General features: G+C 37.4%; 2 protein-coding genes across 2 annotated transcripts in view; one reads left to right on the top strand and one right to left on the bottom strand.

The window, feature by feature from the left end:
• The window catches only part of LOC108140862 (chaoptin), a 169,526-nt gene that overhangs the window by 15,087 nt on the left and 137,071 nt on the right, over positions 1–17,368 (bottom strand). The window contains 2 exon segments of the mRNA XM_041710734.1: positions 1,850–2,112; positions 3,002–3,838. Coding sequence (XP_041566668.1) covers positions 1,850–2,112; positions 3,002–3,701 — 963 coding nt within the window. The 5' untranslated portion in view covers positions 3,702–3,838.
• Positions 15,163–17,368, top strand: part of LOC108140864 (protein folded gastrulation) — a 33,203-nt gene continuing 30,997 nt past the window's right edge. Inside the window, exons 1-2 of the mRNA XM_017263854.2 lie at positions 15,163–15,218; positions 16,255–16,841. The gene's annotated coding sequence lies outside the window, so the exon portion shown is untranslated. The remainder of the gene's footprint in view (positions 15,219–16,254; positions 16,842–17,368) is intronic.

Below are 17,368 nucleotides of genomic sequence, written 5' to 3'. Positions count from 1 at the left end.
CGATTGTCATGTATGTCTTTATTTTTAAATGTTAAATCTTGGTTTTAAGCTCCATAAAAGCATAAAAAACTTTTTCAAATGACATAGAATTGTGGCCGTGGAAAATTCAATGAAAATATGACTTTAATTGCGATTTTGACTGCAGTTTTTGTGACTTTCAAGCAATTTGATGGATATTTGCTTATTTACTACCTCGAACGCTTAAAGCTATGTGTTCGCCGAACACAGATATAGCCCTCTCTATCTGTTTCTCTGCTGCTGTCTCTTTCTGTGCGTTTCCGGCTGGCCGATTTTGCCAGTTGCGCTCGCCTGCAAATTATTTTATTGAACGCAATTGTTTTTGGCTTTGGCTCGTTTGTTATTCGGCGGCGGCGGCAAATTACTTTTTATGGCTGGCGGCGAGCTTTTCGCTTCCCATTTGCCATTTCCCATTTTCCCCTACCCATTTTCCCCCTGCCCATTTTGCACTTGCCACTCGCCCCTGTTGAATGTGAAACGCAGGATTCTGGGATGGCCAGGATTCTGGATTCTGGATTCTCGATTCTGGATGCTGGATGCTGGCGCTGCCGTTGCGGCGGCTGTTTTTCCAAATTTAATGGCTTAGAAAGCCATTTGCATTTTTTTGGTTGCCCAACTTTGTTTAACATTATTCGGCGCCGTATGGTGCGGAGTTCTCAGCACCAGATCCCCATCCCGATGCCGATGCCGATGCCGATCCCGATCCAGGGACCAGCTTTCGATGGACTAATTAGCTTTGGCGAGACCACAGCGGAAACCACCGCGAAATGCAATTTATGTGGCTGGGCGGCGAGTCCTCATAAGTGAGTTCCCTTTCACGCACCATGGGACAAATTACCACCTTTCCGGACCAAAACCCATTTTTCAAATTAGTAAAACTAATGCCTTTTAACTGACATTATCAGAATAACCGTAATTTTTAATAGTTCATAATTATCTCTTTCAAATCCAAAAATGTAAAATGTAAAGAATTACTGACTTAAAAATATTTTGATTATTTGTCTTACGATTGTATTAAGAAAATATATACAAGTATTCGATTTCTCCTAACAAATTGTATTTTTCCTGCTTTATTATTAACAAAAAAAAAGTTGGCTTTAAACATACTTTTAGTACTTTTAGTTATTTTAAACAAGAACAAACGATATAGTATAGCGCTTCATTTTAATTCCAAAATCTCTGGCTTCTTTGCTCTCGAAGTTCATACGGAGCCATTAAATATATATTTGTTATTAACCCATTAACAAATTCCACAAAGAGAGTTCGTTTGCCCATGGTGCGAATTCGATGCAGTAACTTAGCTGCGATTCGAACCCTTTGCTGCCCAAAAGTCGGCAACAAATTGGGTTAAGGCCCCACGGTTTTTGGAGATTTTAACTTCGCAGTGCAGTCAAAAAGTTAATACAACATGAATAGGAATTTGTAGGAAAATAATGGAGAAATGTTACACTTATTACACAACAAGTGTTGCGTACCTTTCATTAGGCTGGATTTCGTTTCTAAATGCTTAACATTTATCGAAATCTTTATTCAACAAGTCGAAAGTAAGGCACACATTTTAAACCAAATTCTTAACAATAATAAGTTTTGCATATAAAAAAGATTAGCAATTTTTTGTATTAAAATGTATTTTTTGCTCAAAAATCTTAAATATTTCGGTCAGTTCCGCCACCACCAAAGAACTGTCATCGAGCATTTAAGTTACATGAACACATGAAACAAGATTGGATTCAATTAATTGATATTTTTCTTGATTTCATGTTACCGCTTTTGAATAACAATATTACTATATTGTTGAGCCTGCGAAAGCTGAGAAACCGTTTAGACTCACCTGCGTTAGTTTGCCATTGACAATGCTGAGGGACTCTAGGCTCGAGCGGACGTTGCGCAGACTGTTGTCCTTGAGGGCCTCCAGGTGCGAGTGGGAGAACTGCAGGTGCCGGATGTGGACGCCCGGCTGGAAGACGTCCTGCGAGAGTGACGTCACCGAGCGGTCGAAGTCGTAGATGGACAGCGAGTGTATCGGCGCCGAAATTCGCTCGAGGGTCGAGCGCAGCGATATGGCAGTCGTTCCGGGACACTCCAGGAATAGTCCTGTGAATCGGGAATATTATCAGCTTTGTCGTCGACGGACAGGGGCAATTTGTGCCCATTCAATTAGTTCCACTCGATGGTAAAATCAAAGAAACTGTCTCGGCCAGTCGCATGTAATGCATATCATTAGTCTGCAAGCTGCCTAGATATAGTATACATATATATACCTATTGAAAAACATATATATGCTCCTGCGCAGGTGCTTATTAATATTCATAGATGGTGTTTCCCATCACTGATTGTGTGCCTGAACTCAAAGAAAATTATTCTGCATTGCATAAGGCTAGCATGGATGATGTTGTTCTCTTAAGAAGCTGAATTTATGTCAACAAAACATCAAAACCTAAGGTACAATGGCTTTTGTTTAATTGCAAAACTTAAATATTCTTGCCAACTTTTTTGTTTCGATTTTTAGGAGGCTATCCTTAAAGTATTGCATATTTCCTATGGCAGCTATATAATATCGTCGCCTGGTCTTAATAAAATTAAAAACTGTTCTTTTAAAATAGTAAACTGTTACTACATAACAAATAATATTTGTATAAATTGAAAAGCTATAGAAATTTTGTATTTATCATCCGATTGTTCCCATGGGAGCTCGATGATATAGTCGTTTCGTTTCCATTTCTATACTAACAGCAATATAAAGTGAAAGTTTTGTGGAGATAACTTTTAAAATTAAGGGATTCAATTGCATATAAACGGACAGACGGACATATATGTGCGAAAATGTATAATACCCTCTTCAAGGGTATTATAAAAGGGAGACTAGGCATCTTACAGTCGATGACTTGCTTTCGCACTCGACCGCACGTCCTGGGTGCAATAAACTTTGCCTTCAAGTCTCGGCTGATGCGTTTAATTAGTTCGCTCGACCGTTCGCACTTACCATCCTCGAACTTGTAGCATGGACAGGCGGTGTTGTCGAAGCTGGGGCACTCGATTCCGGCCGCTCCTCCTCCGCCCGCAGATGCTCCTCCTGCTGCTCCTCCTGGTGCTCCTCCTGCAGCACTGGCTGCTCCAGCCATGCCCCCTGAGGCGACTGCACCGCCCATTTCCGTGAAGAGGAGCTCACGGGACGAGCCTTTGGCACTGGAGATCCTGGCCGAAGGTGTCATCGAGGCTGCGGTGACCGGGAACAGGACGAACAGGACGAAGGGGAGCAACCGCAGGACATGCTGCTGCACGACGGCAACATTATTGCGATTTCGTTGCTGCTGGTGTTTGCCTTTGCATTTGCAGTCAGCCAGTTTGGTCTGCCGTTCGTGCTCCTTGGCAGCCGCCGCCTCTTCATTTGTCCCCATCGCCATTTGCTCTATTTGATGTCCTTGTTGCTGGCGCTGATTATGCTGCTCCTGAGGTTGCTGCTGTTGTTGCAGCTGGTGTTGCTGCTGCTGCTGCTGCAGCTGTAGATGTTGCTTGTTTTGACGTTTTGTTCGTTGCTTTTGCGGCACGAGATTCCCCCGACTTTCCGATTCCTTTTCCTGCTCGAGGACTTCTACTGGCGGCTGTCCGTTTGTTGACTTCGTGCATTTCGCTAATAAGTTTACCAGCGTGGCTGTCGTTCCTGAATTGCTGCCCTTGCACATTTTCCTGGCAGTCCCTTGTATCCCTTGTATCCCTTTTATCCCTGTATGTACCTGTCTCCTTCCGTTTGTCCTTCCGTTTTCAGCCGGTCTCAATCAGCGTGTCGCATTCGCCCGGATATTTGCCTCTTGCCACATCCCTGCAAAAATGACAAAAATCGAAGAACATTGTTAGTTAAGTGATAAAATTGTCATCATTTTGTAGACTACCAAATACCTAAGCTTTTTAGGAATGACAAATTACGAAAATAGTTACCCCGCTTAAGTATAGTAGTAATAATAGTTTTTGAACTGCAAAAACAGTAAAGAAAGTCGAGTCGATAGATGCTAGTCGTATAATAATATGGTTAATAAATCATAAAAAGGTATTTCTACCACTAAAAGTGTATTACATCTTTGTATTGTAAAATTATCACTGTACTTGAAGTGCTAAAACCGTTTGGGACTTATTAGTATGCAGTAACTATTTTGATGGTAGTATATTGCTTTAAGATTGCTTTCAATAGTTATAAAAATTCCTTTAACAGTCACATTACTATCAATCTGACCAAGCCAATTTCTGTGTGTGTGTATTTTCAAAATGTATCCATCATTAAAGCCTAATGAATGAAAAAAACGGCTGCGAATTAAAGAGATAGTTGAAAAATGTAATTAAAGTGCTAATGCAAAGCCCCCATCAGGTCTTCATTATACAGAGAATTAATAGTACCCTGTTTATGTGAGTGGCTGTGGAGGGTGGTCGCAGGACTAACCCATTTCCCGGTCGCCATTTTGTAGTCTTTCGAGCGTCCTTTTGGTGTTTTTTTCCTGCCATTCTATGCTGACAACATTAGACCATTTTGTTTTTTGTTGGACTGCCATCGTTTGTAATATGAATTATTTTCCTGCATGCCTTTGCCCACTTTTTCCACTCTTGAATTTCGTTTCATTTTTTTTTTTTCATTTTCAATTTTAATGCTCGTTGCCGCCTCCCGAATGGAATTTGTGTCAAGTGCGTGAATTTTTGTGGGTTTCCTTTTTTCTGGGCTCCTAATTTACTGACTTTTCCCCTCGTGGCAAACGGTCACGTTGGCATGCTTTATTATTATTATTTTATTACTTAGTCCGTGTTGTTGTTGCTCGCTCGTTTTCTAATTAATGCGTTTTTTCGCTTTTCCCCATTCAATTCCCTTCCAGGGCCATTAAACGCCATTAAAATTATGGCAGCTAATGCGCCGAATGACTCCTGCCGGCTGCTCGTCGTCTTAACCGGAAATTTCGTTGGCAAAAAAAGAAAAAAAAAAAAATAGCAGCAAAAGCAGCGAAATATTAATTATTCTGAATTTCCGGCTGGTGAAATGACAGCAAAGCCAGCAATGCTAAATAATAATGCTAAAAGGGCTAGAGTTAAGGGAATTCAATAATTCACCGATTTCTATAAGAGAAGGGCTCGGAAAATATATATTTATTAAAGCCATGGGTGAAAAAAATAAAGTTTACATGGATGGCAGAGATATTTTCGATTTTAATATTACATTTTGTTTTAGCTATTGATGTTTTACCAACCCTAGCTTACACAATTAAGATGGTTGGCTTTTATTATTATTACTTAAAGAATAATGAACGATTCATAATATTTGTCCCTTAATACTCAAACAAAATTTAGTCTACTAAGGCGTTCCTTTTTTAGTTTATAGAGTGGAAGCACTAGCGATATTATATCAGTTGACCCGCATTGAGCTTCAGCTTTTATACTTTTGTTCACAAGGGAATCCTGTTTCCAATGCGCTGCTGACATAATTCCCAACTAGTTGTAGCTAGAGTTAGTTTTCGCAAACGCCTCAACTCCGTACGTTTTCAACTTTCGCCAGCGATGAGCTTGAGCCCTTTCACTTCCCGTTTGTACCCCGTTGCGACACCTGTTTGTCCCATCCCCTGGGCGATCGCCTTACCTGTCGCTTTCAGCGATGGATGTCCATGGATTGCCGGGGGGAATATCCATGGAATACCGCTCGGCGACCACCACGCTTTTCATCCCCTGACTGGCAGCCTTTTCAATTAGTGGTCATGACAACTGAAGTTTTTACTGCGGCGTTTCTACTTTATTTTCCCATTATTCGGACGCGTTTCGTGTATACATTTGGGGTGGGCTGGCCAAGTTTTCTCAGTTTATGCAGCGGTCAATTGGATGGCAAGTCACTCCGTTCCTGAGTCGGTTAGTCAGTCAGTCAGTTAGTCAGTCAGTCAGTCAGTCTTCAAGCGAGTAAAGCTGGATTCGCATTTGCGGATAATTAAATGTTAATTGAGTAACAACAAAGGACGGTGATGCAATTGCATTCGCAATTGACAAACGAAATTGAAATTATGGGCCTGCCAAGGCGCTGAAATCAAATATGCAGTGGCAATTTATTTAACGCGGCCAAATCAATATACCGCCATATGAATAAATTAAAGCAAAATGTGGCCGGCATTAAACAATTAAAAGTGCATTCAGTGAAAGCGGAAAAAGCAGACGTCGACTAAGGACCACAGGTTTGCCCAGCCATTCAAATAATATTGCAGCCTTTATTTTCCATGGCCCCACACTGTTTGCTGATCGAAGCTTCTTTTCAAAAATATAAATGAAAAGTTAACATTAAGTGCCCTGGTTTTTTCATATTTATACACAGAAAAATTTAATTTACGTATGCAGGCCTTTTCCTCAATTAATTAGCTTTAATTTTTGATTTATAATTTGGTAAAGATAGAATACAAAATCTCTCTCAATTTCATGATAAGGCTTAGGTTAGGAAAAGTTAACATGAATTTAAATTATTATATGTGATGGTTATTTTACGAACAACCAATCGATACAGGGACTGTTATCCCACGATTCGGTTAGAAATTTAAACTGCCAAGCCTGAAAAATAAGTGAAAAGTGGCAAACTTAATTTCATTTAACAAGAAGAATAAATGAAATTGGGAAATACATTTTTCCGTAACAGCAGCTTAAATTAAAGTCAAAAATTAAGATAAATTTCGGGAGTAGAACTGCTGCAATTAACACTATGCGCTGTTAACCGAACTGAAATCGATTCGGATTGACAACAACTCCCCCGGGAAATATGACGAGCTGCCACTTAGCAAGAAGGTAGCGTCAAAAATTAATTGCAATTAAAAATCCAAGCTCCCCAGGGTCGAGCCACGACAACAATGTACCACGATGGCGCTGGCGTCGCGAATGGCTATGGATCTGGATCTATATCTGGGTCTGGAAGTCGGACTGCCAACGAAAGCCCAGGAGAAACCTCAGCTCCGGTGACATTAGCGTTGACAAAGAACATGCCAGGCAATTACAACAACAGCAGTGGCAACAACCACTTTGTTTATGTGGGCAAGTGCCCACAAATACACTGAGAAAGAGGGGCCACAGATCGGAAACATATGTTGAAGATCGTGTAGTTTCAATATATATGTTAAACTATGACAGTTTTGGTTTACTTTGTAAAACCGTTGTGGAAGAAAATTAATAATAAGAAGAGTAGCAATCTTGGTCAAGCCGAGGCTTATATGCCCTTGCAGATATAAATATTATTAATATTATTAAATATAACTATATTTCGGCTTTATAAGTGTTTTGTATTAAAATTATGGAGCTTTGTCCGTTGAAGTTTTTGATGGTTCTCATGACATCGTTGGTCGAACTTATTAAACTTTAAATAATAACTATGAAACCATTACTATGTCTTAAATTTTATACGTGAAATATGTTTTCAGTAATAAAATTTAAAATAAGATTTATTTTTAGGGAAATTTCTATGTAATATAAATAGTTCTTTTTTTTTTTGTACATTTTTAGCGTAGTAATTTTCTAAAATGAAAGGCGAGTTGCCATTGGCTGAAATTCGTTGGCGATTTTATTGAATCAATGCCGATTTTTTTCTGGGTGTGTGTTTACCATTTGTTTAATTTTAATTTTAATTCAAGCCAAAATTCCGCTTTTACGTACGCAACTAATTTAATAAAAAAAAAAACAGCGCATTCGTTCCGAGGATTGGCATTTTATTTGTGTCTCATACCGGTTTCCCTTTTATTATATAAGAGCCATTTGACCCTTCTATAATTGTTTTCCCTGCACGATAGCTGCACTTGTGTTTGCCCTAAGCTGGGGCCAAGTTCGCTTCCTGTCCCAGTATAGCAGCAACAACAGCAACTGGTCCGGCAGCAACATCAACCGACACAGCAGCAACATCATCGCCTCCCAATCGCCCTTCGTCATGCTTCTACTTAGACCTGACTGCTATTCCATTTTAATGACTCACGTGACTTTCACGTATCTCTTCAGAGCCAGACCAGCTACCATATAAGAACATATAGTACCAGCAGCAGCAGCAGCAACAACAACAGCAACAGCAGGAGCAACAACAGCAACATTGTCCATGGTAGTTGGAGCTGGGGCAAAAGTATAATCATAATAATAAAAGTTATACACCTAACATGCTATTACATAACAGACACAGAGCTCAGCAAACGGCGATGGGTATGGTGAAGAATGAGTATGGAATAGAATGAGCCGGCAGAGACCTCAGATGTGTTCTGACTTCATTTCGAGCAACACACACACACACACTCTGCATTTTGAAGACTGACTAAAATCAGGGGAATGGGCCAAAAAAGGGGTGCTGGCAGTGAAAGCATTCAGTTAATTAGCTCATCAGCAAATGGAAAATGTTCGTAAGGAAGACATTGACAAGCCGATTATTAAACTGCATCGATTTGGGGATTATAATCCATTTGGTAGTTGGACAGAAAGTGCACAGATTAATGCTGAGTAGTTGGTCATTTCATAGGCAGATCGATTACCCTCTCCTCAATGATTTGTATTTAAAATTATATAAATAGACATGATTGTGGCAGATAAGTATGAAAGCAAACAAAGGTTTGACCTGAATAAATTATAATTAAGTCTCTAATTTGTTCCACAATTACTAAAGTTGTACCACCCTACAAGCCTTTATTGAGAACATATTTAAAGTGTTATTAGTTACAAGTTTCCATATATGTTACTCTTCTTTTGACTATTTAAAAGTAATTATAAGATTTTATATATTTAATACATTGTACCCACATTTAGTGACATTGGTTAACTAATAATTAATGAAAAGTGTCCAAATGTTTGGCTTATTTTTGCAACCACTTAACAGAAACATAATATTTCATATTAAATATATATTTTACACACATTTAAAGAATTTTTCTATCCTACAAACCTTTTTTAGAAATTTTACAAAGGCTTTCATGAAAAACTAAACATTTTAAGATTGTAAAATGAGCAGAATTTGTAACACCCTTTTTCTAATACTTGTGGGATTTAAAATTATTTTAGAGCTTGTTCGGGTTTTTTAAATTAACCATTCTCCAATGTCATTTCCAATTTTCGGCTTGGCGAAATATGTATGTACATGCATGTTTCCCTAACTCCGACTGACAGGCCATTCATCAAACAGTCGACTTCTGTCGCTCCCTGTTTTTCTTGCCCAGCGCTTCTTTATTTTCTATTTTTTTTTTTTAGCGGTTGCAAAGGGGGGGCGGTAATTGGCCACCCTGGCAAATGCCTAGTGCCCAGGAAAAATGCGGGGAAAATGGCACGTCAAATGAAGTTCAAACGAGGGAATATCATGGCGGAGCCATCGCATCAGTCGTGATTGACAGTGCCGGAATTTTTGGTTGGTGTTAAGACAAACAATCTGGCTGTTTTTTTGTGGCTTTTAAGCGAAACCGAACTCTGGAAAAATGTCAATTTGACAGGCGTTGGGGGTCACATAAAGAAGCAGGGACTCGGAAGATGGTCTTTAAGTAGATTGTCTTGTTGGCGGCTAACAGTCCTATTCCCATTTCGATTGCGATTCCACTTGCAGTTGGGGTTTTCCATTGAAAAGTGCCACCAAATCGGTTTCCATTTTTTTTTCTGCTTAACACCATAATCAGCGAGCAGCTCGTTTTAGTTCAGTTCAGTTCAGTTCAGTTTGGTTTAGTTCAGTTTAGATAGGTTTAGTTTGAAAATAGAATCAAGCGGAAAACCGCCAAAGGCCCATAAACATGGCGTTTTGTGAAAAGAGAAAACAAACTTGGCCCCAGACCTCCACTGAATACGCTTTGGAAAATATTCGTAGGAAAAAAAATGTATTTTTCAATTTTATTTAACTTCATTTTCATTTAAAAAAATTATTTTGATATTTTTTCTGTTTTCTTATTTTAAGTTCGTTTGTAATTTTAGAGATGATCAATTTTGATTTGCCTTTGTAAATGCATTACCATAAATCTTTATTAAAATCAAAAGAAAATTAACACTTGAATTTTAGCAATTCAAATTATTTAAAGATTTTTTTAATTGTGATACTATGTATGTGTTTATTTTTCAATTATTTTTGGCTTCTCTGTTCGGAAATCCTTTTCAAAAGCGGTGTGTGGAAAAACTTTTGGTTAGTGTATTATAATGGGAATTACATGCACATACTAAATGGCCAACTGGAAATGGTCAACGAGCGAGCGGAAAAGGCGGGAAAAGCGGGGCAAAGCGGGGAAAAGCGGAGAAGGAAGGTCGGGGAAACAGTTTGTTTGGTCTGCCTCGGTTTCTAGTAGGTTTCAAGTAGCTCCTGCAAGGCGGAAGCCCAGACACACAACAACAGTCAACAGCCAACAGCCACTAGCCACTAGCCACCAGCCAACACCTTTTAAAGTGCGGACCAGAAAAGGAGGGCTCTGGCAGCAATTTAAAGACGATTAGAATTGATTGTAATTAGTTTACAGCAGGAGCTCTGCCCGTAATGAAGTTATTTTTACTCATAAAGCGACATTTATATGACACAAATTATGATCATCGTTAGAAGCCCGAGGGGGAGAACTTCCACACAAAGTGGTCATTTTGCTATCGATTCGGAACAGCGGCGGATCTTTGGCAAAATTCTTGGGAGTAAGAGGCTCTTCCAATTGGGGAAGGTCTTATTTTTTAATAATCAAATTTGTTACTTGATTTTTTGTTGATATTATGTTTAATGAGGAATCTTTCTATAGAGCTATTTGTGGAAGTAAAAGTATGTAACAGGAAGTGTTTCCGACTCTTTAAAGATTGTCTAGTTGGTTCAAGAAATGGGTTTGTCTTTAATAAGTTAAATAAATCTGACTTCATTTAGTTAGTGTTTAAATACCCAAAACATGAACAAAACTAGATAGTATATATGGAGTATTAGAAGTTTACTAATAATTCAGAACTATGTTTACCAAATAAATGTACTGTAAACAAATTAAACAATTAAATAGACATGTTCTAAGGCCTAATAAACCTATTCGAAAGCGCCACCATCCAGTTATGGTTTCGAAATCAAATGTGATCCCAAGATGCCATTTGTAGACCAAATAACAATCGGGAAATACTTCTGGACGCTCCGACTCATCCACTTCAGGAACACTCGAAAACATCCCAATGTTGCCACGAAAAGAAGCAGACTTTGAGTGATGGAAACGAGATGATGTTGGATGTCGATACTCCCGAGTGAAATTAACCAAATGTTTAATAACACTGCGGTGAGGAATTTCAAGTGGCGACTTATTAATGGGCCACAGATGTGCGATGTCTTTGGATTTTTGTGGAGTGAGTTATATTTCCTTGTTTTCCCTTCCAGGAAGGTCGATGCAACAATGGTCTGTGCCTCTTTCTGATGACTCATTGCCAAGTTCGAATGTCACGAGTTTCTTGGGCTGGGAATTGGATTTTGGGTTTCGGTTTGGTTTTGGGCTGGGGTTTGGGCTTGGAGCCCTGGGTTTTGAGTTCAGTGTTGTCGGTTGTTGGTTTCTGGGTTTCGCGTTCCCGGTAAGCCGTGTCCGCCTTATCAGAGCTCGAACATTGCCCGACTGCTCGCCAAAGATATGTTCCCGATTTCAGTGTGTGTTTTCTTTTAGGGAAATATTTCACTGGCTGTCGTGGCCTCTGGTCAAGGGAAAGAAGAGGGAGTGCTCCCAGTTTTTTTAAAAACAAGAGCATTGCCCGCAGACGATAAAAGAAAACAACTTTGGGTGGGCACAGCGAGTACCCAAAGTGTTCAAAAGTTACCATATCATAGTTTTGGAATAATTGCTGTTCCAGTCTAATCAAAACTTGAGGAACTCGTTACATAGTGCGATTTAATATTATTATTACGTATGAAAAAAAAAATAGATTGTATTTTTAAACAATAAATGTATTTGGTTTTAGTCTTATACGCAGTTTAGATACAAGATTTAAAGTACATTATAAATATAATAAAAAAACAGAGGAAAAAACGTAGTAGGTCTAAATATTTTGAATATTTTCGAAATGTATCTAAGTATCTGAAAACTTAACTTAAAATTAAACCATATTTATCTTAAATAACGTGAATTATTTATAAAACTAAGAAATAAATTAGTTACGCATTAAGGAAAATTTATGCAAGTTCAATTTGTACACATACACATAACTTTAAAGCATAATAAATAATCTTAAACATCAAATTTGTTCAGAAACATTTTTATCCCATATAAAAGGGGAAAATCAAATTTGTTGCCTTTGAGCCACCTTTTCGGCTTTCTTAAACATTGCTAAATATGATTGGCCTGCATTGAACTCTCCATTGGTTTATCCGAAAAGAAAGAGACGGGCAGAAGGAGAGAGAAAGAGAGGGGGATAGTGATATGTAAATGGCTTATGCTTTGGCAAACTTGCAAATTGCTGTCCACTTTTCATGTTGTCCTGGTCGTGTGATCCCTTTTTTTCCAGTCATGTCTCTATTTTTCCCCATGGATTTCACTTCTTTTTTCAACGAGTCTTTCCCCCTCTCTCTCTCTCCACGTATGGCTATCTCTATCGATAGGATTGTGTTGATGTTTTCTTTTGAAGGCCCGAAAGCAAATGAATCCCAAAAATGTTAGCTGCCCTTTTCGGGTTTTCTCGCTTTAAACTTGATTCATGTCTGCCCGGCGCTCGGCATCGATATATTTTCTTTTTTCCTCGTTTTTTTTTCCAATTTTTTCGGGTCGTTCGGTATCTTTGGCATGCATATGCGGCTTAGCCCCCCTTTCCACGCCTCTTTTCTCCGGCGGCGTGTTGATATGTTTATCATTGTTATTATTTATGTTTAGATTTGAATGTCAATGTCGAATCGAAATCAGCATCGACATTTATTCCAAACGTTCGTAAGGGCAAAGTGCGGTGCAAATGGCTGGAAAAGTCGGAAAATGGAGCGGGGGCGATTTAAAGGAGTTGTTTTTTTTTTTTATTGGAATTTTGGTGTGTCCGCACTTTGAACTTTGATGGCATTAAGCTGTCAATTTGCGTTTTGACTTTAGAGCGCCGGCATCAGGCGCCTATAATCTATAGCCCCAAAAAAAAGGGATTTATCTCGCAGATTGGCCTCTTTTTCCCCTACTTTATAAGCTATTGTTTTAAATCAACAATCTTACAAAATAAAAATCCAAAAATAAATGATGTTAAAAATTGTTTAATTAATTACTTTTTTTTGCTCAAGTATAGCTGCTAACTTATTTATATTTTCCACAACTTCCACTGCTTCCTTAAAAATAATTACATTTATAGCTTTTAAATTCCCTTGCTTAACTACTTGTCTTGTTTGTATTTTCATTTTTAGCTTCCCACACCAAACTTTGTATTGTTTTTACGTTTTTTAATTAATGTTTGGTCTTTTTTTCCCAAAAGACACAAACTTGTTTGGAAAGTGAAAACGAGAACATTAACGAACAAAAATAAAAGTGAAAATGATTAGCATGATGGGGAAGAGAAAAAATATGTAGGACTGTGGAAAAAAATGTAAAAAGAAATTAATTTCCATTGAAAATTCCAAACGCCACTCGAAAAAAAGGGGGACGGCAAAGGAAAAGAAGAAGCTGCTGCGGCAGAAGGCAAACATTCGAAAGACAACGAAATTTTTTAATTGATTTCACTTAAAGCACCAAAAAAACGCAGCATCTGCACAAGAGGAAGAAGACGGAAAAGTATTGTTTTTTTTTATTTGCTAAACTTTTTGTTTTTTTTTGTTTTTTCGATTTTTTATTTTGGGCGAAAGGCCTGAAGACCAGACACACACACTTGACCGTCGAAAACTCAACAGAAAAAGGAAAAGGGACGGAGAAAGGGAGTCAGGGAGGGAGAAAGGCTGATCCGAATTCATACACTTAACAAAATATGGTCCCGAAAAAATAACAAAAGAATTGTAGACATACAGAAGGTTTACTTAAATTTCTAGATCCTATAGGTTCATTAATCTCAACCAGCCCAAAAAAAAATAGTTGTCATTGCAACTGCAGTTTTTCGAGGTACATAAATATGCTTAGATTTCAGAAACTATTTTTTCAAAGTCTTTTTTTTGGTTGGATTTTCAATAAAAAGAATACGGAACAACAATCTATTACTATAGACTAAGTTGTTAAAAATGTGTGTTCTTTGCATTCTAATCAGTTTTCGTTAAGTATTCTTTTTCGTATGTTAAATATAATCAATAAATTGGCTCTCTAAATATATATGTAGTTTTCGGCTCGAAAGTGTAAACTATTTGGGGGAATTGTACAAAACAAGTGCTTTCGGAATTTGAACAGTGTACTTTGGGCCAAGTGGGCCTAATAGGTCATTATGTTGGCCTAAGCAGCGGCAGTGGCTCAAGTGGGGGCTAATAAAATGTACCGAGAAGTGCGAGACAATCTACGGGGAAGATGGCGTGGAATAAAAGGAAAAACAGTTCGGGATTTCAGCTGAAGGATATGCATGTCAGATTCCTCAGGCTTTCTGGGTTTTTTGTTATATTGGCCAGGCCAAAGTGCCTAATTTTCGTGTTCCTATTTTCGGTACTTCCCCTGGTGGTCTCCCGACCTCCGACAAATTTGAAAATAGATTTCACTCAAAGCAACTGGGAGCGGAAAAGTACCAGGAAGAGCCAATGTGTCTATGTAAATTGAACAATTAGCTGCACTCAGAAAAAAAATACAAAAAAAAACTGAGAGACAAATGCTATTGCCATAGGGTCATTAATCATCCTTTGCAGGCGGTCAAAAGAGTGCAGTCTGCTCTTTTGTTTTTTTTTTACACTCAAAAAAATGGCTTTTGTATTTTATTTTAGGAAGACTTTAGAAAATTTTTATAGTTTTATTAAGCCAAAACTATATTACTGTATTTAAAAACAAGTATTATCAGTTGCAAACATTTGACTAGATTTATGTATAATACCCTCTGCAAAAGTATACAAATAATTGTAACCGATAATAATCGCCAGAAAAATGTCTAAGTGCAGTTTGCAACTAAGAAGAGCACTGAAAGCTAAGCGCGGCTTAAGCTCACTCTTCACAAGAGAGTTCTTCTCTTTGCCGGCAGTCCATGAACGTGTGTATATATTTGTATATGATCGTCGACGATCGTCGCTCGCGCTCTCTCCCGCTCTCCCTTTCTCTGGCGGCGACTGCGGTGCCGACGTCGACGCCCGCGCAGCGGTTTGAAGCCGCTTCTCATTCCAAAAACAACTGTGAACGTGAACGGTAACGGTGCGTGCTCTCTTCTTCTTCTTCTTCTCTTTTCGAAAAGAACTGAATAAAAATTAAAGAAAAACGAAAAGAAAAGCCAGCAACAATAGCAAATAAAAAACAACAAAACGTTTAATTCCAAATTTGAAATTTAAACAACAAATTTAAGAGACATGTGCAATCGGCTAGAACGTGAGCATATAACTTTAAATAAAACAAAAATAAATAACAATGTATAGAGTTTCAATATATTCTCTATTTCCCCGTAAAAATGTGTCTAGTTAAAAGAAAACTAGAACGTTATTTCGTGTACATTACGGTTTTTATTATTTTTTAAAATTTTTTTTCGTGTTGTCTTTATTCTTTCCTAAATTTGACCCGATTTCAATTTGGATTTCAACAAGAACCTAAAACATAAAACAAAAACGAAAACAAAACGAAAGAATGCATATCTGTGAAAGGAAACAGAAAAAAGGAGAACGACATAAAGTGAAGTAAAATAAAGTAAAATAAACTACATACTACAAAAGAGTGTATTTATATACTATACACATATATATATATATATATATATTTATACTATACTATGTTGTGAAACAGTTTTTGTAGTTGCTATTGTTGTTGGACTTACAGCAACAGGCGTCCGATAATTTATAATCTTAAAAATATATGTGCGCTGAACATATACATTCGCCTATGTGCACTGAACAAATTTAAGATCACTTTGGCTTAAAAAATAGCATATAGCACTTAAATATTAAAGTGACTTGGATCAATTTAATGCTTTATGGAAATATTTTTTTAGGATATTAAAGCCGATATTAAAAATACATAAATAGTTCTGAAATGTTCAAGTCAAAAACTATTTCACTGTTCCTTAAAACACAAAACATGTCAAATTTGGTACTGTAAAGAAATGAAAATAATACTTAAATATTACTAGTATATCAGAACTTTTATAATAGTTTTTTGTGTCGAAGAAAGCTGTATTTTTTGTTCTTTTGTTTTTGTTCCATTCAAATATTAATATATTATTTTCCGTTTTTCTTCCCAACAGTTTATTACAACTCAAAATATTTTAAATCGATTTTTTTCACGTGATTTTTTTGTGTGTGTGCAAAAGTCTTTCTTTGTGAATGAAATAATACGTGCGATACAGTTAAAGAAATAAAATAAATAAAAAGCAAAATTCAAATAAAAACAGTGTGTGTTGTCATAATGACAGAAACAAAACAATAAACGCAGCGACAAAAGGCGATAAAACAGCAGCGAAAAATGAAAGGCAACCAGCGACGGGAAAACTTTAAGCAATTAAACAAAATTTAGACCCATATAAAATACGTTTCAACTGGCTAAATCCAGATAAGCGAAGCAACAAAAAATAATTTAAAAGATTCTCAAAACAATCAAAAAACAAAAAAAAAAAAACACATGCAAAAACGAAACGAAATTCAAAACGAACCAATTTGTGGTGTTTAATATTTATTTATATGCTAATTTATTTTTACAATAATTTGGTATTAACCCACAAACCAACAACAACAACAGAAATCGGGTGAAAGATAAAAAGAAGCCGAAAAAAAAAACCAAAAGCACGCGCGCATCTTCTTTAACATCTTTGTTTTGGGATATAAAACAGCAAAAGTAAGTGGATTATATTTTTGTTTTGCTTATAATTTTAAGTGTGTCTTATAATTTTCTTCGTTTTCATTGCTTTTTGCTGTGAAAACTTGTTTTTTAATGCAAATTCAATTGAAACGAAGGCAGCGAAATTTTTTACGGCCCCTGCGAATGCGGATTTCAGTCTTGAATCGCTTAAAATCTCTCTGGTCTTTCTGATCCTCCTCATTTGTATTATCTGCTTGGTCTCGGGATGTCTCATTTCCATGGGCTTGTCCACGGGGATTTTCCGGGTTCACGCCCGATGTTGACCTTCTGACTTTTAAGGATGTGGGAAAACTAGACGTTCTGCGAATGCGGAAGATCTTTTGCTGACTTTTGCTGATTATATACTTAGATAGTTCCACTCTCATTTGGAAATTTGTTTTTGTCTTGCAAGGATCGGGCCTCAATAGGAATAACATAGGGCGTGACTGGGATAATAGCTTTAAATGATCATATATTTAACTAAATTTCACATTAATATAAAAACATCTTGGAGATATTTAAAA

This window comes from Drosophila elegans, unplaced genomic scaffold (assembly GCF_018152505.1).
Source record: "Drosophila elegans isolate 14027-0461.03 unplaced genomic scaffold, ASM1815250v1 contig_149, whole genome shotgun sequence".
NCBI classification, from domain to species: Eukaryota; Metazoa; Arthropoda; class Insecta; order Diptera; family Drosophilidae; genus Drosophila; species Drosophila elegans.
Note: the sequence above shows the minus strand (reverse complement) of the source record. Positions and strands in the feature narration are given on the sequence as shown.